This window comes from Vicia villosa, linkage group LG1, assembly GCF_029867415.1.
Source record: "Vicia villosa cultivar HV-30 ecotype Madison, WI linkage group LG1, Vvil1.0, whole genome shotgun sequence".
In the NCBI taxonomy this organism is placed as follows: Eukaryota; Viridiplantae; Streptophyta; class Magnoliopsida; order Fabales; family Fabaceae; genus Vicia; species Vicia villosa.
Window position 1 is genome coordinate 177,133,861 of NC_081180.1, and position 25,506 is coordinate 177,159,366.

Here is a 25,506-nt window from a genome sequence, read left to right on the forward strand (position 1 = left end):
AAATTAATGTTGCGTGATAATTGCTTTTAAAATAGTGGCAACAAAGATAATATAGAAGAAAAGATTATTAACAACATAATCTATAGGTTGTGGATCAAACAAAAACTTAGAAGTAAACTTGCTAGACTTATGATATAGTTGCGTACCTCTAGTTTACCTAAGTTGGTCTTTTGTCTTTTGAGTTTGGCTGGATCACTTGATCACCTTGTATGTATTCAATTGTTTTTGATACTCAATAAAGTATAATTTGATTAAAAAAATAGTTTTGTGGGTAAAAGGATATATGTGGGAAGAAAAAAATAAAGACTCAAATAAAATAGATAAATTTTAAAATGAATTTATACACAAATAATATTGATTGTGAAAATATCAATTCTCACTTACAAACTAACTTATAAATATAAATTAGATTTAAGAGGGTCGATTCAATGGTAAGGTCAAGGTGATCAAAAGTAGAGTTGTTAAAATAGGCTAGTTCATATGAGTCGGTATGTCAGACCCGAAAAATCCTAGTGCTTGGACTTTAAAATTAAAAGGCTTAGTTGCAGTTTTAGTCCCCCTGTTTTCATTTTTTGAATTTTAGCCCCTTCATTTTAAAATTTGGTTTTTTGATCCCTCTATTTTATTTTTTTTCGAAATTTTAGTCCCCCTTCCAATATCAGGTCCAATTTCAATGACATGTCAATTAAATAATCAATTTAATGATGTATCATTGCCATGTGTATATAAATTGATTACATGTCATTTTTTAAATTATTTTTAATAGTAACTTATAAGTAATTTTTATTTATTAATAATAAATTATTATTATATTACTTAAAATAAATTTGTAATGATTTTTTTTTTAAATAAGGCATAAAAGAAAGATTAATACCATATACTATTTAATTGTTATTTCTAGTCGCCCAGAAGATATAAAGCAATAATTATTTTATTTTGATTTATATTTCCTTAAATCAATTATTAGATACTAGTTTTGAGAAACGACAAAATTAATGGGATAAATAATTAATGTTTATCAAAATTTTAAAATCAATTTTATTGTGATAAGTAATTAATGTTTACGATTAATTTTTAAAATTTTAAACTATTAAATTTATTTTATCATTTTTATTCTGATAATAATTAATGTTTATCAAACAAGTATATTTAATTTCTCACGTCTAAACAATTTTTTAAAATAAATTTATCAAGCAAGTAGTTTTAATTTCTCACTTCAAAATCGTTTTTGTAAAAAATATTACTGAGCCAGTTTTCTCTTTTTCTATTTTAAGAATTGATTTGTAAAAAAATCATTAAAATCATAAGATCATAGTTGTTATATCTACTTGTTGACTGCAGTTGACAACAACACAGTTTGGCTCAAATGGTTGACATGTTGCATTTTGCTTGCTATCCATAAGTACAGTTTTAAAATAAGCTAGTTCATATGGCCGCCCGGTCCAAAAAATTATAGAGTTTGGGCTTTCAAATTTGAGCTCATATTTTTAAGAGTTTTTTTAGCCCAACTTTAAAAAGCCGGTTATCCATTAGAGCTATCCCATATGGGCCATGGGTAGCCCATTAGCCCCACATTGTTATAAATTTTAAAAAATTATATTAATTCTTATATTATATTATATTACTCTAATATAACACATTGATTTTTCTCACTTCACTAAATTTTATTTCTATTTTATTCAATCTTTCTTTTTTAAATATTGTACATTAATATAATTAACACTATTTTCTTATATTTTATTAGTTTCTCTTATCTTAAATATTTTGAGTATTATTTTATACAATTTAGACATGTATTGTATATAAAAATACATTATAATATTTAAAAGATAATATAGTAGTTAAAAATGTATTATATTTAGAATAATATAATTTTTTATTTATTTATAGTCAATATTATGGATTTTTCATTTTAATTATTTTATTTAAAAAAGCTTTTTTAGGACCGAGTAGTCCGAAGTCCATCTAGGATCGGACTCGGATAGTAATTTTTAAGGTCCATATTACCATAAGGCTTTTTTAGCCCAGCCCTAAAAAATGCAGTCCCATGAGGGCCAGCCCTAATGGCCGCGTAACCCATTTTGACAACTCTACCCATAAATCAAGGGTTCAACCCTCTTAACCACATACTTTTATTCTACCTATTTATATTTCAATCACTTCCAAAAAAATCAATATAATTATAAAAAAATATTGAAAAAACAAAATAAATCAATACAAATTAATAGTATAATTTTTTAAATTTTATTTAAAAATTTTTAAAATATTATAATTATTTATATTATTAATAAAATAAAATTACTTAGAAATTACTAATAAAAATAATAAAAGTGGCATGTAATCGATTTATGTACTTGTGACAATGTCATATCATTAAATTGATTGACATGTCATTGAAATTGGACCTAAAATTGGAAGGGAGACTAAAATCACGAAAAAAATGAAATAGAGGGACTAAAAAAATCGGATTTTAAAATAAGGGGACCAAAACTAAAAAAATGAAAATAGAGGGATCAAAACTGCATTTAAACCGATAAAAAATTAATAAAAAAAGATTTGAAATTAATATTGCACATGTGAAAGTGACACGTCATCAAATGGACTGTCATGTCATTAATATTTTATTTTAAATTAGAAGGGGAAACTAAAATCCAAATTAATATTTTATCTTAAATTAGAAGGGGACTAAAATCTAAAAAAAATATGAAATTTAGGGACAAAAATCCAGATTTAAAAATGGAGAGATTAAAACTAAAAAAAATAAAAATAGAGGACCAAAATTATAATTAAACCAATTTTTTTTTGTATTTGAAATTGAAAAAATATGTGATCTACTAGTGTAAAATAGTTTAAATAAACATCCAATAAAACATAATAAACATAATGTATTTTGTCAAATTACACATGTATTTTAAGAAAATAAAGATATGACATGTCACTGTGACAATTTCTATTAGAATGCAATTAATAATCTTAAACAGGGGGCTTTTCTTTTCCTTCTAAATGTACTCTTTGCTCTACTTGTTATGAAACAACCGATCATCTTTTGTTTGACTGTCAGTTTGCTTGTAATTTGTGGAGATGGCTGACTAGCTTGTTTGATTTAAACATGATGATCAAGAATATGGAGGATTGTAAAAAAGTGTTGTCTCTGAATTGGTCTCAACAAGCAAAGGTTGTCATTCATGCCTGTATTGTTGCCATCTTTTACCAAATCTGGAATGCTAGAAATCGTGGCAGATTTGAAGAAAAAACTGTGTTTTGGCAGTCTTGTGTTTCTATGGTAAAAGCTCATGCCAGGATAGTGGGAAACTCTTCCAAAAGGGCCTCTAATGGATCCATAACAAGTTTTACTCTCTTAAAGCAGTTTGACATCAGTATTCATCCTAGTTCAAATGCTAGATCTTTGGAAGTTATTTGGTCTCCTCCATTATTGGGATGGATCAAGTGCAATGTAGATGGTGCTTCAACTGGTTCTTCGAACAATGTTGACCGTGGGGGAATTTTTAGAGATCACCATGTTACTCATATCATAAGCTTTAGCTCCTACTTACACGATGAAACTCCAGAAGCGGCAGAACTTATTGCGGTTATTCAAGCTTTAGAAATGACAAAAGAGTTTTTTTTGATAAATTATGGATTGAAACAGATTGTAGTTTTGTTGTTCAAGCTTGCAACAATCATGCTATGGTGCCTTGGAAACTCCGGTCTCGTTGGCTCTCTTGTTGGAATTACACATTGTCTATTGATTTTAGGATTACTCATATCTTTAGAGAGGCCAATTTTTGTGCGGACATCCTGGCTAGCATTGGTTTAATTTCCAAAACTACAACTACTTTTAACTATGTTTATAGAGATATCACTAGAGATTACTTGTTAGACAAGCAGGGTACCCCTAGGATAAGAATTTGTAATTAAGGGGTCTTGGTTTGGTCCCCCTTGTGTATTTTGGTATCTCTTTTTTATTTATGATATCTTATCTTTTTGTTTAAAAATTAAAAACACACAAAAAAAATAATAATAGTTTTTAGTAATGGCAAAACTGTAAAATAATTCTCTTTTTTTTTTAATTTTTTTTAAACATGAATATTTGAAATGTCAAATATATATATATATATATATATATATATATATATATATATATATATATATATATATATATAAAGAGAGGAGAGATATATTTACTCCAAGAATAAGTTATCAACACTTACTCCATATCTTAACCATTAATTCTTTTCAATCTAATGGTTAAAATTAATGAGTAATTAAATATGAAGAGAGAAAACTAATACTCATTAATTTTAACCATTAGATTGAGAAGAATTAATGATCAAGATGGGGAGTAAGTGTTGATAACTTACTCTTGGAGTAAATATATCCCTCTTCATACATACATACATATATATATATATATATATATATATATATATATATATATATATATATATATATATATATATATATATATATATATATATATATATATATATATATATATAGGGGACGACTCAAGTGAGAACACTTGGTTATTATGAGAAATGAGAACAATGAATCACGACCATTAAATTTTGATTTTGTTGATTTTAATGGACTGGATTGATTTCTCTTTCTATGTTGATTTAAAATAAATACTAAGGATCATAGAAAGAGAAATCAATTCAGTCCATTAAAATCAACAAAATCAAAATTTAATGGTCGTGATTCATTGTTCTCATTTCTCATAATAACCAAGTGTTCTCACTTGAGTCGTCCCCATATATATATATATATATATATATATATATATATATATATATATATATATATATATATATATATATATATATATATATATATATATATATATATATATATATATATATATATATATATATATATATATATATATATATATATATATATATATATATATATATATATATATATATATATATATATATATATATATATATATGAGCGTATCCAATGAGAACTTATATTTATTATGAGAAATGAGAACTATCGATATCAACCATTAGATTTAATTAACGTTTAAGATTTATTGATTTTATATAAGAAAATACCTTATTGAATTATTATTTTTAGTTTGTGTTAAGAGTCTCACATCGGACAATATATGGCCTAAACATGTGCTTATAAGTGGGGGAAATCCTTACCCTACTAGTCGATTTTGTAGGGTTGAGTTAGACCCTACCACATTTCTTAACATGGTATCAGAGCCTCGTTTAGGATCCAGTGGGCCACCTATGTCCCACATCGGACAATATATAGCCTAAACATATGCTTATAAGTGGGGGCAATCGTTACCCTACCAACCAATTTTGTAGGGATGAATTAGACCCTACCACATTTATTAACAGTTTACTTAGTATCTAAAACTTCCATAACCAAGAAAATCATATCAAAAATATTTTTCTACATCTATAATTATGTTTACTATTTTTTAAAACTGGATATTTTTCTACTTTCATAATTATTTATTTGAAAGTTCTTAACATTTTAAATAAAACACATAATTAATTTATTTTTTACTTTTATAAAAAGTATATTATTGATTTATCGCATACAATTTCATTTGATTAAATACATTGAAGAATATGAAATTATTACATATATTTTAGTTTGGTGGATTTTCTTATTTGCATGTTCAATTTTTTATTTATTTTTGCAAGGTTTAATATTGTGACTGTTTTAAATAAAAACACATTATTAATTTATCACATAGATTTTTTTTTATTTGAATACAAATATTGAAGAATGTGAAACTATTATTTATTTGAAAGTTTTGAAATTTATTGTTTTATAACCTATATTTTTATTTGACTAAAAATATTGAAGAGTGTGAAATTATTATTTATTTGAAAGTTTAAAAATGTATTGATATATCACTTATATTTTCATTTGATTTAAATATTGAATAATGTGAAACTATTATTTTTTTGAATTTTTGAATTTTTTTGGTTCATCACATATATTTTCATTTATTTAAAAATATTAAATAATGTAAATTTGTTTTTGAAAGTTTAGAAACTTTTTATTTTTGGATGAAAATATAGATGATAAAACAATAATGTATTTTTATTTAAAATTGTTCAAATAGAACTTGTAAGAATAAACATTTTGGAACATGCAAATAAAAAAATTAACTCAATAAAATATAGATAATAATTTTACATTCTTTAATATTTTTTATTAAAAGATAAATGATAAATCAATAATATATTCTAATTAAAATAATCTTGGTATAGTAGAACATGCAAAAATAAAAAACTTCTAAACTTTCTGAGTAAATAATTATGGAAGTAAAAAACATTCTCTAATAATTTAAAAATAACTAAATATATTTTCCTTCACGCTAATTATGTAGTGACTAGAAATTATTTTTTGTCAAAAAAAAAAGGCTTGGCAATTTCATAAGAACTGACAATATATTTAATTCTATAATGAAATATCACTTTTTTTAAAAAAAATTGAAAATCAATTTACCGTTTTCTTATTTTCTATTATTTAAATCAGTTTTTCAAATTGTGAATAGTAAATGATTTTCTTTTCTTTAAACAAATTTTGTTAAAATTATTTTTAAAAAATAGAATTTAAAAAACAAAAGTAAAACTCATTCAAACAAGTTCGAAGACACTTAAAAAAATTAGTTTATTCAAATAGGCCATAAAAAATGTTTTTCCAACATACCAAATCGGTCTATTTAAATAAATTAAATAATATTTTACTTTTTTATTATTATTATTATTATTATTATTATTATTATTATTATTATTATTATTATTATTATTATGTGTTAAATTTTATAACTTTTGTTTATGTTAATTATTCTACTTTGCATATTTAAATTTATTTTTATAATTAAAATATGATATTGCACACGAGTTTATTTTTTAAAATTTCATGTTAAATATTAAAACGTAATTTAATTTTGTTGATTTATTAATTCGTTAGTGTTCTTAATTTCATGTTAACTATTTAAAAAAAATAATTTTTTATTATTTTAAATTTAATTGTTTGTATAAAACTATTAGCATGTCCTTTATTTTGTCTCATATCTTAGATAAATTAATTTCATTAGACATATTCATTTGAGGGTTTATTTGGTGGAATGAAGCTCCTTTATCTTGTTTTTGTTGATATAGTTCGAAATTGGCTAGACCTTCCTTTTTTTAAACAATAAAGATAATATGTAATAAAAAAATTGATACACAAAAAAGTGGGAGACTAAAGCCAAAACTCACTCAAAAATATTTAAATCTAAAGAGAGGCAATTCTAGCCTATTCTTTACCTAATCACCTCTAATCCCAATAGGTAAAGAATAAAAAAAAAAGTTAAGGCATTACTTTAGCGGCCAAAGTTAGCAAAAAAAATCCTCACAACTATTAGTATTATCATGTTAAATTTTGTATTTCCTTCTAACAAACAAACACTCAACACGAGCACAATTCAGCGAACCCGCGTATAGGTACGAAACCAAGCTACAAAAAAATATGAAGAATGATCGTTTGAGAGTCTAAACCAGAGTTTTAAAACTGGCGAATAAACTGCGACATCAACACGAAAATGATCAGCCTACCATTAACTTCCTGCTACAACAACAACGAGCATACAAGTCATGTCGTGCATAACAGTTTGCCTTCAAACAAAAAGAGTGCGCTAGATAAAACTGGGATTAGAAGACAACAACCAATTCTACCAGAACAGAAGAGGAACCGAAATTCAACTTATAAAACCTGAATCACCACCTCCATCCAGAAAGATATGAAGCAACACAACAACTCGACCTTTGTCGGACCTTGAAGAACACCGACCACCTTGCACATGTCGGCGGCAATAGGTTGGATATTTGAGTTGAAGTTTGACCGCCAGAGAGGAGAATAGGGAATCTGACTCATGAACAAACAACAACCCAGTTCCTCAAGAAACCCATAACGCTCAACACAAATAAGAATCAAACCACTCAAACAGAGTTACAAGTAAATATGGTGGTGTCGGAGACACTAGAGACGTATTGTGCAACCCCGACAAATTGAATAGGTGATAACCTCAAAGGAGATTGAGGGTAGAACCGTTAGAGAGGTGTAGCACCATCAAAACTGAAAGCTACATGGGTGGCCGATAAGTTTAGCTTTGAGGATTTCGATTAATAGCCATTGTATCTTTTGACTTTTTATTTATAAATTGTGGTTGATTAAAAAATAGGTCATTAACATTCAATAGTTTTTGAATATTTAAATACATTATTTTAAACTAAATTTGAAATATAATTTTTTATATTAATAAATTCTATAAATTATCAAGTTAAATATTAAATAACATATAGACAATGATATCTGTTGTTTTTATAAGTTTTTTTAAATAAATAATTCACGAATTTATGTTTTTAAATAAGCTTAAATAAATTAATCTAAGCAAATCAACAATAAACATAACTAACATTTGTCATTTCAAAATATAAATATATAGTTTTTCATATTCTAAAATGTAAGAAATAATTAAATTAAAACTTTACAATTTTATTAAAATATTATTATAACCTTTAAAAGGGTTATTTAATGTTGAATGGGACCTGTCATAGGTTAAGAAAACACACTCCCAACATAGACAGATTAAGCAATTTTACAACCTTAAATAAGCCACCAGATTATTAAATTAACGTGACAATAACCATGTGATTCTTCAATTTTTATGTCTCTAGATTGAATATTAGCATTAAAACTATTGAAAGATTGTGCAACAACCTCTAGTTTATCAACTTTCATGAAAAAGCTACACTTTAAAGGCAGAAACAAACTCACATGTATATTTCTTTGGTGCTTTTTTATAAAGATTATCAAAATGTTGGTGCGTGTTAATTAATACAAAATATAATACTACTACTACTACTAATATTAATAATAATAATAATAATAATAATAATAATAATAATAATAATAATAATAGTAATAGTAATAATAAAAATAGTAATAATAATAATAATAATAATAATAATAATAATAATAATAATATTTGATTCAAAATATAAATAATTTTTTGGCTAAATTTATTATATTTAATATTGTCATTTTATGATAATTTTTATTTAATTAAAATTTATTTTTATAATAATAAAAATAGGAATTTTAATTGATATTCACTTTATAAAAATAGTTTATACTATATAATCGTTAAATTTTGCAATTGTTTAATTTTTATTTTAAACATATCTAAAATATCTTTTATAAAAATTGTATAAAACTTTTACATTGATATTGTATAGGAATTAATTTTTGAGGTGGGTGAAATAACCCGACTTATATTTATTAGTTAAATTAAATGAGTAACAACTTATTTTCGATTCAACCTCTTGAAGCAATAATATTTATTAAAAAAAATACATATTTATTGTAAGATAATTAATATTTTAAGTTTATGTCTGACACCTCAATTTTTTAAAAATAAATATTTGGGCTGAAATTATTGTTTTAATATTTTTGAATTTTTAGACGATAAAATTTTGATCCAAAATTGTGAGAAAGAATAATGTATGTTTTCCTATAGGACACATATTTATATATTCCGTCATAAAATAATGATCAAAATGTTTCGTTAAATTAGTTTAATTCATATTTGTGTATATAAGGGTGTAATAAGTCACGTCATCTAATACTGACGAGCTTACAATTTAACCTCCACAAGTCAAAGTTATATTAGATTTATTTTTAAATCGAAAAAAATTTAAATTATTTTATAAATCTATTTAGTAAAATAAACTATACTACAAACTATAAAAAAAACTTTTTAAACCTATCAGTTTGGTTTATTTTAATAAATATAAATAAAATTATTATTATTATTATTATTATTATTATAATATTGTATTTTATATTTATATCAAAATATGAAAGTAAAATTTAGTTATTTTAAAAAATATATAAAAAAAATAAAAATTTATGCACAATATCATAAGTTATTTTCATATAGACCCAAATTGCCTATTAAAAAGAAATTTATTTTCATAAGTTCTTACAAATCTCACAAAATTTAGATAACTAAATAAATTTGGATAAGTCAATACAAACAAATATTTAGGGTCTGTTTGTTTCAGCTTTAAAAAAATGGATTTTTTCTTTGTATTTTTTAAAATAGATTTTTCAAAACCGTTTTTCAAAATATTACAAGTTTTTTTATATTTGTTTTTTCTAAAATAAAAGACTAATTTTGACATCTTATAACATAAACATAGATTATTGAAGACCAAAATTTAGTCAAAATCACAATTTTTTCAAAAAGTTGTATTTCAAAAATGATTTTTATAAAAATCTATTTGAAAATTAAGTGATTTTTAGAAATTTTGATATCCAATTTTTTTCCATAAATAAATTTTAAGAATAACTATTCAAACAAAATTTTCATTTAAAATTTTTATAAAAAGTTTCTTTGTAAATTTTTTTTTATAAAATTTTATAACACTATAAAAATTATTTTTAAAAAAAAACAAAAACAAACGGATCCTTAGTCTCATTATTCTTTTGATGTTCTAATATATTTAAAAAATAGTTGAATTATTTATTTACACATGTCAAATTAATATAGACATTTTAAATAGGTTAATAAATAAATTTAAACACGCAAAATTTCACTTATTCACCTTCAAAATGTAATTTTCCAATCACTAGACTACTTAAACAAATCATTCAAACTACATTTCATGATAAATAAATATTAATAAAATAATTTTGAACAAAAATGTGTCGCAAATTCTATCCTAATTAATTATGGATTTTCTATCACAATTTTCGTTTTTAATTTTAAAAATAAATATATAGGGATAGTTTGTTTCAAAGTTAGAAAAAATATTCCCATGAATAGTACCATGAGAATTCAATATTCTTATGTTTCATTCAAGTTTAAAAAAATTATTTCAAGAAATTTTTTATTTTAAGGAATCTTATTTACACATCTTTTATTTTTATTCTAAAATTTAAAGAATGGGAATAAAACATTCTCATTGGAATAAGTTCAACCAACATAACTTCCCACTACAAATCAAATTTATTTATTTATTTTATTTTAAATTAAATAAATTTACAATTATTCCTAGAAAATCTTAATTTAAATCAAACACATAAGTGAAAATGATAATCCTTAGAACAATTATCTGGGAATATTATTCCAAGAATATAATTTGAAACCTTAAACCAAACAAATCCATAGTGAAAGTATTTTAACTTAAATATGATTTAAGAATTTTATAGTTTTCTTATTAAATTGATATTTTTTTGAATAAAATTTGTTAGTGGTTTGAAATAATCTTAAATAGTTGTTCAAGAGCTTCTTCTATGGAAATTCTTTTTATTAAAAATGATTAAATTTTTTTATAATTTTCTGCAATTGTTCTCTTTTTTTTCTTTCTGAAGTAGCTCAAGATCCAACTAAGAGCCTATATATATTAAGGGTGACTTAAGTATTTAAAGTGTAGTATGTTACATTAAATATTACGAAAATTTATCGTTTTTTTTTTCTGTTTTAGTTTTATTAGTTAAACTTAAATTTGTGATAGTTGAACATTTTTTCAACCAAACATTTGGATATTTGGGCTCGTGATAAACAAATTTCTTTAAAAAATGAAAAAATTTGAGGAATATCGAGTTGGATGATTTTTTTTAAAATTAGGTATTTGAACCTTAATGGCGCATAACTTTAAACTGAATGCAAAACCTGCTTCTCACAACTTGGTTTTTACATGTATATCATTTTTTCCATTAATCTCCTTGATTATGAAAATATTGTTTCCTACAACTAATATTTTTTCCATTAATCAAGTTCAATTATTCAAACTTAAACACCATGATTTTGTTTTTAAATACCAAGCAGATTTTAAAAAAAAAAAAAAAAAAGGCATTCGAGCCTTGATGTTACATAACTTTAAACAGAATGCTGAAGCTGCCTCTCACAACTTAGTTTCTACATGTATATTATTTTTTTCCATTAATTTCTCTAAGTACGAAAATATTGTCACCAACAACTAACTAATTATCAAGTTCAATTATTCAAACTTAAACAACATGGTTTTGTTTTTAAATACCAAGCAAATTTTTAAAAAAAAAAAAATTTAAGCATTCGAGTCTTTGGATTACCACTAGATTTTATTCTTAATTGCTTTATATTCAACTTGAATACAAAATTTTGAAATGAAATTGTCATCCAACATCCTTAATATATTTTCCAAATTGTAGGATTAGACAAATTAATTAAGGCAAAACTCAAGAATATTGCGCCTAAATTCCCATACCTCTAGCCCAATACCCTAGCTCCTCTAGAACACAAAACTCTTACATTCAATGGCCAATACATTTTTTCCAATCAACTCTAAACCAAGCTAGAAACACCATCACCACTTCAAAAAACCCAAACCCTACGAGCTTATACATAATATTACTCATACTCAAAGGGAAGAATGTCGTGGTCAAGATTTGTGCTACATTTGTAATGGCCAAAACTGTTACTAAATCAGAAGAAACTTGTTTCCAACCACCCGCAATTGCTTATCAAGACTTCATAACTCATCTATATTCCCGTATATGGAATTTTTCACCACTTGGACTTCTATAAGAATACATCAGGGTTAATTTCCCAAAACGTCAAGGCTCTGCTCTGCACTTAATAATAATAATACATATAACTTCAAATTATAAATTGAAATTTTACATATTGACATAGTCATATTGACTCTAATTATTTCTTAGCTACATATTCACACTTGAAGGCCTAAAATTTACGTGTATAAAAGATTAAAATCTTTTTAAGGCCCTTTTCTTATCAACATCAGTGAAAACAATTTCCTGACAACGTACAAGTCCATTAGCTCCTCCAAAGCACAACCATCTCTCACTACCCTTATTCAAGTTCCATCTCACTTTATGCAATGCTGTCTTTTTGGAAGGAAATACTTCAGGTATATTCCCAGAATCAAGCTTTTCATTATCATCTCCAGGTGTATTCCCATCTCTAGTAATAAGAGCCGTGCTTTCATGCAGTTTCTTCTTTCTGCTACTACTCAGTTTTGGTCTTTTGGGCTGTTGTTCCGGAGAGTCGCCGTCAGAAAGGGCTGCAACAAATTGAAGGCTGGATGAATATTCTAAAAAAATCAATGACAATGAACCACTTAGAATCACATCATAATTAGCAAGGTTTACCTATAATCTGTGAATCGTTACTAGAAACTTTAGTCAATTGATTATTTGCACTTCTGCTTAAATTTGTCTTTGATAATAAGTCTCGGAAAGATTGGGCCTGGTGGCCTTTATCTTGCACTTTCTTTATTGGGAAAGGAGAGCTTGATACTTGAGTGTTGATAATGATGGTTGATTCCTCTTCAGATACCGACCCACATAGAAAGAATGGAGTTCGATTGCGGAAATGTTCGGTCTCCACTGCTTTAGCAGTAAGCTGAGTACATTAAATATACTCTCATTAATAATTATTTTATTTTGGGGCAGTGGAGAATATTCATGTGTATAAGCATTAATAGAGGATTATGTTACAGCTGCAAATTTGAGTCCTCTTAAATTTGTGTTCCGTAACCAACGCAAATCATTTCGGACTCACAGTTATAAAAAAAAAGAGGATATCCCTCAAAGGATTGAAAACTGTGTCATAAGTTAAGTACCTTATTTCTTTTAAAGACTTGCACCGTCATTTATTTTGTATTTCTTAATTCATGTAAAAAAATGTATAGTTAAACTTAAAACAATGGTATGCAAGGATTGAAATTTTGACTATTTTGGTCATGCAAAGTTATAATACCATGTCAGAAGAGAGATGCTGGTAATTGCAAGTATATCTATAACAAAATGTTACTATTACCTGAAAACGGAAAGCGGAACCATCTGCTCCACAATATGCAGCCATGCCTGACATGATAGAATAAACCACAACATTTAGTTAGTATTAAGTAACAGTAATACACTGTTTAACTAGATAGTTTGTTTACTGAGAAAAAATTAATCAGATGCTTTTACTCCATTTGGTATTTTCATAAAGCAGTTTTTTCTAAACCTAGTTTTGTCTTAAAACCAACAAGATCCATCGCGATAACATCACAGAAGAAATGCATACCAAAAAAAGTACCTGTTATCGGTGACACTTGAACACTCCAAATGGCATAAGATGAATATGCACTACCATGCATCCCTGGTTGTCTTTTTCCATTGTATATAGTTCCGGTGACAGGGAGGTCATTTGCAGACTTCGGCAAGCTAATGGTTTTCATTGTTCCATCCTCAAAGCACATAATGATACAACTACAAAAACATAAAATATAAATGAGTTTAACTATAATGATGACGAGCTCAGGCATCATTTGATCCAGTTACAATTATGGATTACCTTGGTTTTGACAGCCAATCCAAACTGTATATGATTCTCTGGGAAGGATTGAGGAGCCTTAGAGGACGGAATGGATTACTGCAAATAAATTGCCATCATGATTCAAGTCATTGCCAAAAGTTTTACAGATAGTCAGATACTAAGACGGAAGGAAGAAATACAAATAGACTATAATAGTCATTATTTCTAATTGAGGAGACAGAAAAGCTAGCAAAGACATACACATAGATGATACAAAGAAATGTTGACTCTCTAGTTGACTTATTTCACAATGCTTACACTTAGAATGAGAATGAACTAAAGAGTAAATACATAAGGATCAACATTTAAAAAGACAAGTATGCTTATATTGATATTCACGAGTCAAGAAAGGAAAGAAAAAAAATTATACTTCAATATAGATAGAATGCAACTAGCCATTAGATTTATTTTTTTTCAATATAGATAGAATGCAACTAGCCATTAGATTTATTTTTTCTCAAAAAGAAATAAATAAATAAAAACTCACCGTAGGTCCCAAAACTTAAGACCTTCATGTCCTGCGGTTACTATTATGTTAGAACTCTCTGGATCACTGAAACATCATAACAAAAGATCACATCCTATTAAACACTTCAAAAGGTAAGAGGATGGCTAAAGGATGTACAACATCAACAACCAAGCCTTATCTAACTAAGTGGGGTGCCAAAGGATGTAAATATAGTTTATTTTAGATGGAAAAAAATTACAGCCTTGCAAACCAATGTTAGAACACAAATGATGCTTGTTTTATTATTTCTGAAAGTAAGAGTTTGAATTACAGAAATAAGGGAGTTAATTAGAGTTGATATAAAGAAATAAGTTAAATGATTTATCTGAGGACTTAATTAGATTAAGTTTTAGTTTTAGTATCAATCAGAGTCTTTTTTTTATTAACCAGTGAATTTGATGAGAGAATATGAAAGTGAAAATCATATACATATATATACAGAATATTTCTTTATACAGAATAACAGCAACATATTGTTAGAGGCATTGTTAGACCTCTTATTATAGAACAATATAAGAGGAGCGATCAGAAATAAATTACAGCAGTTATGGTTAGTAATGTTCTTATTTGTATGATTAATTGTTGTTTTTATTGGTATTAACTGTCAGTTATTTTGTCTGCCTTTAGGAAGAAATAGAGGAAGCGGAAAGTGATTGTTGGGTAGTTATTGAGTGGTTGTGGGATGGAGACTCCAAGCTCTATAATTCTTGGAAGGGAGAGACAAAGACTCTTGAGTTTCTTGGAGGAAATTACTGCTTCTCTCCTTGATTTTCCTTTAGTTTATCTCTTGTAATTATATAAACCAGATTTCACTTTTTAATTAATTTCTGACCACTGTTAACCAGAATTATTCAATAAACGCCAGTACACAATTCAGTTTCTTAGCTATGATTACCAATTTCTAACACAATCAATACAATCAATCACATCAATCATGTCTGAGAAGGTTAAACTATCACTAACCCTTCAAAAGGAGCCCATGCAACCGTTCTAATAGGAACTGTATCCCCACCGAAACAAAGTATAGGCCTTGTATCTACAGATAAACAACCGAGTCAACAGATAATAATTTATGATTCTTATGGAATAAATACATTTCTCAGCACAGCCCCCTTCCCTAGCAGCCCCAGATAGGAAAACATAAGAACACATTAAGTAGCAGAATTATTACCAACACATTTAGATGAAGAATTTGTAGAGAATTTCCATAGAGCAACCTAAATATAAAACAAATTCTATTAGTAACAACATATATTGTTTTAAGAATAATAATACTGAAAACCATAACAGTTCAAGATATAGTTGAGTTGAGACCTCCATTTTCTATCTCATGAGCTATAATAATTGAGACCTCCATTTTCTATCTCATGAGCTATAATAATTGAGACCTCCATTTTCTATCTCATGAGCTATAATAATTGAGACCTCCATTTTCTGCCTAATTTAATGGTTGTATTTCAAATCTTATATTTACTTGTGTAACGGCCCATCCTTTGTAAATGTTCTTAGGACTCTACAACATTGAGTTTATTTTCTTTCTGCTTTCATTTCCCCACATTCAGTCCATATAACATTGCAAGCTTAAGTGGTATTTTTATTGTAGATCACACCCAATAATTCAATGACGGCATCCACCTTACATGGATTCTGTGATGGATTACTGCCTATTATTTTGTATGATGGATTCAAAGTACATAAGGCGTGAGACTTGAGTTATTACATGTTTTCCAAATTGCAACTCTAAATTTGGATATGTGTTTCTTGCTAAACTTGCATTCCATGTAAACTATTTTAATTAGGAATAAACTGTTTCCAAGGCTTGTTTCCAAATCTCAAGTTTTCCATTTATTTCTTCCCTTGCTCTCCACCAACTAAGGTTATATCATCCAAAGAAAAACATATATTGTGACACCTTCTTTTGGATATGTTGAGTAAGAATGTCTAGAACAAAATTAACCTTTGTTGCACACTTATAATTATTCAAAAATATATTGCATTCTCGCCTTGTATTCTCATGCTAGCCATGATGTGACTAACCATTGCCTCGCTATTATTCTATATATTAGAAAGGTAGAGAGAATGATGAATTCAGAATCTAGAATACTCTAGAACAGAGAAGGAAGAGAGAAATATGGTATGATCGATCAGAAAATGATTATTACATTGAGAAGGCTAGGATAGCACTATATATAGGGACATGTAACTAACCCAGTTATTTAAAGCTATGCGAACTTAGCATAGAGTTTGTTAAAGCGCTAACAGCTATACGAACTCAGCATAGAGATTGTAAAAGCACTAAAGCTATGCTGATTCAGCATAGAGTTTGTTACAACTCACAAGCTGATCTAATCTGCATTTACTCTAATACTATATATTAGAGTTTGACCTAACTTATCCTTACAAAACCGGTTGGTAAGGTGAGGAGTGTCCCTCTATATATACTCTTTCAATGCTATATCTCTAACCAATGTGAGACTTTAGGATCTTCCTAATACACCCTCTCACGTCCAGCACTCTTTTAGGCTTGAAGCGTGGATATTAACGGTGGGCGGCCTATGGTCCGATTGATAGGCTCTGAAACCATAATAGAGTTTGACCTAACTCATCCTTACAAAACCAGTTCGTAAGGTGAGGAGTGTCCCTCTATATATACTCTTTCAATGCTCTATCTCCAACCAATGTGAGACTTTAGGATCTTCCTAATACTATACAGTATTTCTTTTACTATTCTCAAATTAATTGGTAGTAGGATCGTAAGAGTAATCTTGATCCTCTTCCCCACATTTTAGTCTATTTGAGTCCAAAGAAATATCATGTCCTTCATTAAAAAGATAAGGAATAACTTTTCCACCTTTTCTTGATGTCTTGTTCCTTGGCTATTACTTTTTCCCTCATCACCTTTAAAAGAACCTCACCTAATTAGTTCTCTTTCTTTTCTTTCCCTATAGTTCTCTTTGACCACTCTGCTTTTCAATAGTATAAGATAAGATGTTCCTCTCTCTAAAATGGTGATTTGGCCCTCTTTACTTACTTCCCTACATACCACCATTGACATTTGACACCACGATACCCACTGGATGCCTACAAACAACCATTTATATCACCTCTTAGGGAAATATTTTTATTTAGACGTATCTCTTTGACTAAAGCTTTATTTTAGAAAGGCAAAGACATAATCAGATAGTATTGGGGACAATTATACCGTTCCATCATGGCAGCCAGCAAGTAAATAATCATGAGGGGGCGTAACCGACCACTCCACTGTCAAAGGAATGCTGTGAAACAAAAAAGAGTAAATTAAACAAAATAGCCAGTCTAGAAAAACATATATTAAAAGGCATTGCGTACAACACATTCTGCAGTTGCATGAATTTAACCACCATAAGCCAACATGTCAATAACTCTACAATGAGCCCCCTTTTTTAGGTGATTATAATTTTTAGCATTCTCCAGAATTAATGATGGGCAGAGGGTTATAAACAGAAAATTCAATTCAATAAGGTAGAGACAGAAACTAAACATTGCACTTTCTTTTAAAATTTACGTTCACTAGTTTTCTTAAGCTGAAAGTTTACATAAAACTAACATTTCCTTTAGTAATCAATTGCAGCGCACAGTTCTTTCTTGAAATGCACAATTGTTGACAATTTAACATTTAATTCTTATTTTACTCAAGGGCTATAAATCAATAACATTACATAAAATTAACATTCTTCCAAAGCACCTTTTCTATAAAGATTTTTTTTTCACTAAGCAGCAAAATTTGAGTGTTCTATATAGAACTTTTCTAATGCAGCAGTGCCCAGCCATGACAAGCCCTATTATGCAGATCCACTGTTTTTTACAAGCATAATGCATTACCATTATAATATTAGTGAAATTACAATTCTGGTGACAAACAAACTCTAAATAAGGGTTTAAATGAATTAGGCAAGTAGACTTTTTTACTTGAATACAAACATCCAAATATTTCTATCAGAAAAACAAATAAATAATTTCACAAAGACCTGGACACAATGCAAATTTGAGTCCCATTGTCACCATTATTTTAAGATTTGATATTATATACAAATTGTATTCTGAAAATAAGAATTCTTCATAAAAATATATATAGATGAGTGCATGTCAATGTTTGTTGAGGTTTAAAATATAACAAAATTCATATTTCTTTGACCATTTTAATGTAGATGGGTTTAATGTTCACCATAGTTAGAATGAAGGAGGAAAAATACCTTTGTAAGCTACCACGCTTCAACATTGAGCATTTGAATACAGGCTTCAATCTTAAAAAACGTGGATCGGTGCCTTCGTTTTGCATATAAATTGCTCTCAGTGCATGAGGAAGGGGAACCTCCCACCTACAAGAATTATGATGCAACATCAAAAGTCATCCAAATCATAATGCTCCTCAAAGTCACAGATAGTTATAAAAAGAACTTGCTTTTGTTGAGAAAAACCAAACACTGTGAAATTTTAATGAACTTCTTAACGATTATCAATGGCAATGGCAGTGCTATACAGCTACGATAGGGACTTCAGGATTATGGGGTGCCTATGTACCACGTCAAGTAGTATGAGATGCTAGGTGGCTAATATGTTGTTAATCTCATATAGCGTAGCAGGATAGCCCCTAACGGAAAGACAAAAAACTAGTGTAAAAGGGTCCATATTTAAATTTATTCCCTTATAAAAAGAGAATGGCTGCTAACAGTGTGAGGAATTTATCTCTGAAATCCTATTAGCAGATGCAATAACGGTTTGGGACCACAGTTTTGCAGGAATTAGCGGCTGCTACAACTGCTATTGCAGACGGTGGCTCACAGGACAAAAAAACGTCGCGCCAAATTGACAACATAGCTAGGTGGAATACTTAAGTAGCTTGGTTCATCTACTTAATAAATAGCTTCTAAAGGAAAATTTTGAAAGTGCTTGGTTGCTTATCCAACGTTCTAGGTGAGGGAGGAAAGCGGGTGCAATCTTATATTATTATTTTGGATTGTGTGACAAAGGAGTATCTTTCACTGAGGGAGTCGGGTCTTTGGAACTTGTAGGGATTTCTTTTGATTAAAAAATCATTGCAATCTGTCACTTGAAGTGCCATTGTGGATTACTGCAGCCAATTAGATATCTGTCGATAAATGTTTGCGTTTTGTGTAGATAAATAAAAACGCAGAATTGGACAAACAAAAACAGTGAACTGACTATTGTAACTATTTCCACAGTGAACTGACCATTGCAACCATTTCAATAGCAAACAATAAACCTTGCTGAATCTACATAAAAAGGATCAGTTCATAACTATTGTAACTATTTATATACTAACTGGTACAATATTGTTTCAGTTTTAGCCTTTAACAAGAAACTATGTAACTTTACATACAGATTAGGTACCATACCAGGATAACAACGGTTATACACCAAGGAGCAACTAGCTTACTAAACTACATTATAATCTTCTAAGTGTTATTTATCATAAACATTGGCCTGGGTTTAGTTTATGATAAAGCATTGGCCTGAGAAAGCACTTCTTATGCTCCATAGATTGTGTCACAACTTATTCAAATTTCAAAATATATCAAAAGTCAATCCTAAGTCTCTATTTAAGTAGTTGTCTTTTGTCCATTATGTCTTGTTCAACTTTTTGGGAGAGGTCGTTATGATACAGACACAATCAATATAATATAATGATTAGAATATTATTTACTTAAAATATCCAAATTTCAAATACCTCAAATCTAATAACATGATAGTTCATAACAACATATATACATAATCAATAAAAAGAAAAATAAATCATTCAAGTATCACAAAGAAGATCAATAGAAAATGGAGAAAGAGGCTCAAAAAATCTTACACTTCCAGAGACCCATTGCCCAATAAGACAGCAAGATAGCCCATTCTATGGTTGCATGAGGAATCAATATTGTTAAGAGGCCGCCATTTGACATCCCATGCCACCTTTCCATTATGAGCTAAACATGACACAAATTTTGGCAATGCTACATTTTGTGGAATGGGACATATAGATGCTTGAGGTTCCAATACAGAACTACCATGCGATTGACGGTCTTCCTCCTCCTCACACTGATTCAATAATGGCCTACTTGCATCTTGGCTACAGCTTCTTTCCATGCGATTCATATTCAACCTACTCCTTGTAATAGGAGTTTCTGAATCGCATGCAGAAGCAACTTTCTTGGCATTCTTTCCCTTTGTATTAGAAAACTGTTGCGATTGATTTTCATCAGAATTGCCATGAACTACATCCGGAGAAATAAATTCGGCTGAATCTGGAAATTCAATAGCAAAAGGAACAAGTTGGTTCTCACAATTTGGATCACTCACTGTTACTTCTTTTGAATTCTTTTTAGGTCTCTTAATTGGTGCTGATTTTTTTTTCAAGGTTTTATTTCCTCTAGGCCCTTTTTTATTCTTGTATGTAATACAAAGTGTTTCTTTATTGTTTTCATTATTCCCATTTGGAGCAGGACACTCAATGGAATTTTCTTCAAATTGAACAGTACCAGATGGCATGTCTATTACAGTTGGATTTTTTTTCAATCTTCCATTTTTCCTCTTGTATGTAATACAATGCATTTCTTCATTGTTTTCAAGATTCTCATTTGGAGCTGGATTTTTTTTCGGTCTTAGTGTTTTTCTCTTGTTTGTAATAGCATGCATTTCTTCATTGTTTTCAAGATTCTCATTTGGAGCTGGATTTTTTTTCGGTCTTCCTCTTTTTCTCTTGTTTGTAATAAGATGTATTTCTTCATTGTTTTCTTCATTGTTTTCTTCATTGTTTTCAGTAGGATTCTTTCTAGGTCTTCCTCTAGGCCTCTTTATATCTGTCGACTTGTCATTTGTGCCTGTGTCTTTTATAGGTTTTTTTCCCTTCTTCACGGGGAGAGAAGATACTGCTTTGTTGTGTTCCTTATTATATAGAAGACACCATATTTGCACAGCACCTCTGCCAGTAAGCGGGGCACCCATTTTGTGATAAGATGAACCAGGTGGATGAGCCGCAACAGCAATGAACTAAACCAAGTATCATAAAAGGTCATCTAATGTACAAGAATTGCAAAGAAAATGAAAATTATTTTCTACTTTCGAGTCTGGAGCAAAAGTAAGTGCGGCATTTTACAACATATCTGAATATAGGTGCAGCCACAATAAGAAAGCAGCCACAATAAGAAAGCAGCCACAAAAGTATATCAAATAGGTATGCATATGTAGTAGGTAATATGTAGAACATTGAAGAATTTTAAAATAAACTTGTTGAACTTGCTGCTGTGTGATTGTTGCACCGTGTTACCAGTGTCTCCAACATTAATTAACCAAAGAAGTTAGGTAAGCCAGGTGGCAATTTAAAATGGCGGTGCTTAACTATTAAATTGAGTCCATGGAATCTTACAGCTACGTGTGACAAGTGCGGCATAGTACTGACACAAATTTAGCTTTCTACTTAAATCATTTATAGTGACAAACCATTTCAATCTAAAGGCTTTTAACAGTTACGAATATAGTTTTTCTAGACCTCTATACCTGTAAATATTAGAATAACTTCCATCTGATCTACACTCATTACCACACCATCAAACTTCAAATAAGCAATCACCCTCAACACGTGAAACATCACACTCAGAATCATCAGAAAGACAGAATGCACTGTTTATATTGCATTCAAACTTTAAAGACTTCCCAAAGCAGCAATAAAACAATAAAAGGCATTGTTATTAAATGTGCAATACATGTCTAAAACGAAGAGAGCAAACAAAGTACCTCGCATTTAATTGAACAATCGGACTCCTCGTGCATCCTAGGACACCAATCTAATGCCCATACAGAACCTCCAACATTCATCACAAAGTCTCTGCTCCAACAAAATTTTAAGTGTTTAGCCAAGTTAAACAATAATCCGCGACAAAATACTTAATTTATTGGCATGTTCAACAACAAAGTACAAACATAAACTTAAACTCCATGGAAATGTCATTGAGTAAACCACAACAAAACAAGTTAATATTTAAGCCATACCTGGAATCTTGAGATTCCGCATCCTCAAGTAGTTCCTCCTTTTCCGTATCATACTGAAAAGCACACACAATGATAATGTCTAGAAGTCTAATTATTAATAATTATAAGTTACAACTTGAACTTAAAAGAAAAATACATTCTACACACCTTGCAAACAAATAAAGTAGAACTAAGTATAGGAAGACTTGTACCTTAGGAACAATGGCAGATGAAAACTGAGGTAAGTTTATGTCTGTGATATTATTTCTCTCATAACACTCAGAGCACCCAAGTCCATAAGCAAACCTAATGTTTTTAGATGGATATTTAAAATCCTTCCATGCTCTGCATATTTAATGGTCAACCAAAAAAAAGAAATTAAGGGATTGTTTAGAAACTTCTAAAAACCGTAGTCAATATATTGGAGCTATGTTTAAATCTCATGAAACCCAACTTTGAAATTCAGTTCATGAAAAGCAACAACTTCGAAGTTTATTTTATTTTAATCCAACTTTCTCGTCGTCCTTCAATTAAATATCGAATTGGATTGACATAATTGTAGGAACCACAACCACTAAGTCGTCCAATGATTAACAAACATGCTAAGTTTCTCCAGTGTTAAATTAATATTAAAATAAAGTAGATAAAAAGCAATGTTGTCGATGACGGATGGCGGTCCATGGCAGAGAGCCTTGCAGCACCGTTGTAGCAGCTTATGGCGGAAAAACCCACAATATCCACCGATATTTACCATTGCGGCGAGCCCAAAAACCACCATGTATATCCTCCATAGCGGTCATGGCGCCGCAATTTGATAACACTGATAAAAAGTGATCTAATCTAAAACAAATTTTAACCAAACTATGTTGAAGTTAAAACTAGTCCGCAAAAAAACTAAATCCATACAACTTATTATATCTTTAAACAATTCTAAACCTGCTGTCAAACTGCCCCTAAAAACATGAGATAACAAACAAACAGCATAGCCGTTAGTGATACAAACAAAAAACAGTTACATGATATATATCACAGAGCATCACAGTCGATACATATTAATCAATAATATAACAAAATCGCATTGCTCGAGAACATTACATATTCTTAATATCTTCACAAAGATTATGACATAAGAGCAAAAAGAATTCAAAAAAAACATGAAACAATTAGTTGTTTACTAACCATACCTTAAGAAAGTGACAGAAGAACTCATTCTCTTGATCTCACTTTCCTCAACAGCAGCATTGCGTACTTCCCCACATAGTTTGGCAATGGTGTCCATGTCATGGAAGAAATTCTCAACAGAGAAATCAAACAGGGAAACCTTAAGGTTAGAATCACCGCTGGTATTACTACCACCACCGTCATTGTTTCGCACTGTAATGGAATCATCGGCAACAACAACAGCAACACTTTCGCTCTCTTTAGTTGCCTTAATCAGTTTCTTTTTCTTCTTCTTTTTGATATTAAATAATAATGTAGCAATCGTTAAGTTATCTTCTGCCTCTTCCATTCCTCTCTTGTTAGCAATTGCAGGCGAATGTTAAAAATTTCCAGAACCGAAATTCAAACCCTGGATCAGCTCTATTGCCGTGATACCATTTATGAAACCTAAATGCTCTTTACTTTACCTGAGTGGAAAATTTACAATAAATTAATTAGCACTAATCTCAAATACTAATCAACTGAAATCACTCCAGAATTAACCAATAACCATTTTCAGTTCTCTTGTAAGCATTTGAATCATAAATAAAGATACACTGATTTACATGATATAAACATGAATGCAACTTACTACATTTTTACAAAGAAAAACATAATACACAGTACTAACCGAGTGAGGGAGAGGTGAATGAAAATGGCGTTTTACGGCGAAAAACGATTAGAGTGAGGGAGAGAGGTTGGTCGTTCACGGCGGAGAGAGAAAATGATACCGGTGAGAGAGAGACAATTAGGAATTAGGGTTTCTGTTTTAAAAATAACCGTATTTGTAATTGACCGCCCGGGCATATAACTGGTTCAGGTCAACAGTTCCACCGGTTTTTTACGGTTTATTCTGGGCCACTGGCGGTTTATTTAGTCTCACCGGACCGGCTGCAGCTTCGGTTTCCGGTTCATTACGTCGTTAATCATTTAACCTTATTCAGTTATTTATATTATGATTAAATATTAATTGGTTCTCATGAATATATGGTCATTTTTAATTTTAATTCCTCTAAAATATTTATTTTTATTTTTGAATGGTTCTCTAAAATTTTGTATCTACACTTTTTTTTCCTCCGCTAACCTCTGTTAACAGAATCTTGTTTGGGCCTAGAACCCTCATTGTTTACTAAAACACATTGATTTCACTTTACATCCCCATACCCTGACTCATGTATTATTCTAGTTAGGATTAGTTTTGATTTCATATTTTTCTTAGATAATAAAATGTAATGGTATTTTAATATTTTTGATAGATTTTGGTTAGTTTAGGTAATGAAAACGCCATGAAAAATATGATGTTTGATTAGATTTTTGCATGATAATATAGTTGATGTGGCAATGCCAACATGACAAAGATGCTGATGTGGATGACACGTGGCGTTTTGTC

The 25,506-nt window shown here is 29.1% G+C and overlaps 1 protein-coding gene across 1 annotated transcript; it reads right to left on the reverse strand.

Moving 5' to 3' along the window:
* Positions 1–12,646: 12,646 nt before the first annotated feature.
* LOC131644692 (uncharacterized) lies at positions 12,647–24,987 on the reverse strand. Its single transcript, XM_058915245.1, has 16 exons — positions 24,748–24,987; positions 24,101–24,544; positions 23,129–23,261; positions 22,938–22,990; positions 22,683–22,773; positions 20,758–21,938; positions 19,136–19,261; positions 18,106–18,178; positions 16,075–16,120; positions 15,867–15,939; positions 14,883–14,948; positions 14,375–14,452; positions 14,117–14,289; positions 13,853–13,899; positions 13,183–13,435; positions 12,647–13,094 (listed from the first exon to the last, which is right to left on the reverse strand). Exons 2-16 carry the CDS (start codon positions 24,424–24,426, stop codon positions 12,778–12,780), a joined length of 3,036 nt encoding a protein of 1,011 aa, XP_058771228.1. The 5' UTR covers positions 24,427–24,544; positions 24,748–24,987; the 3' UTR covers positions 12,647–12,777.
* Between the last annotated feature and the right edge of the window lie 519 nt (positions 24,988–25,506).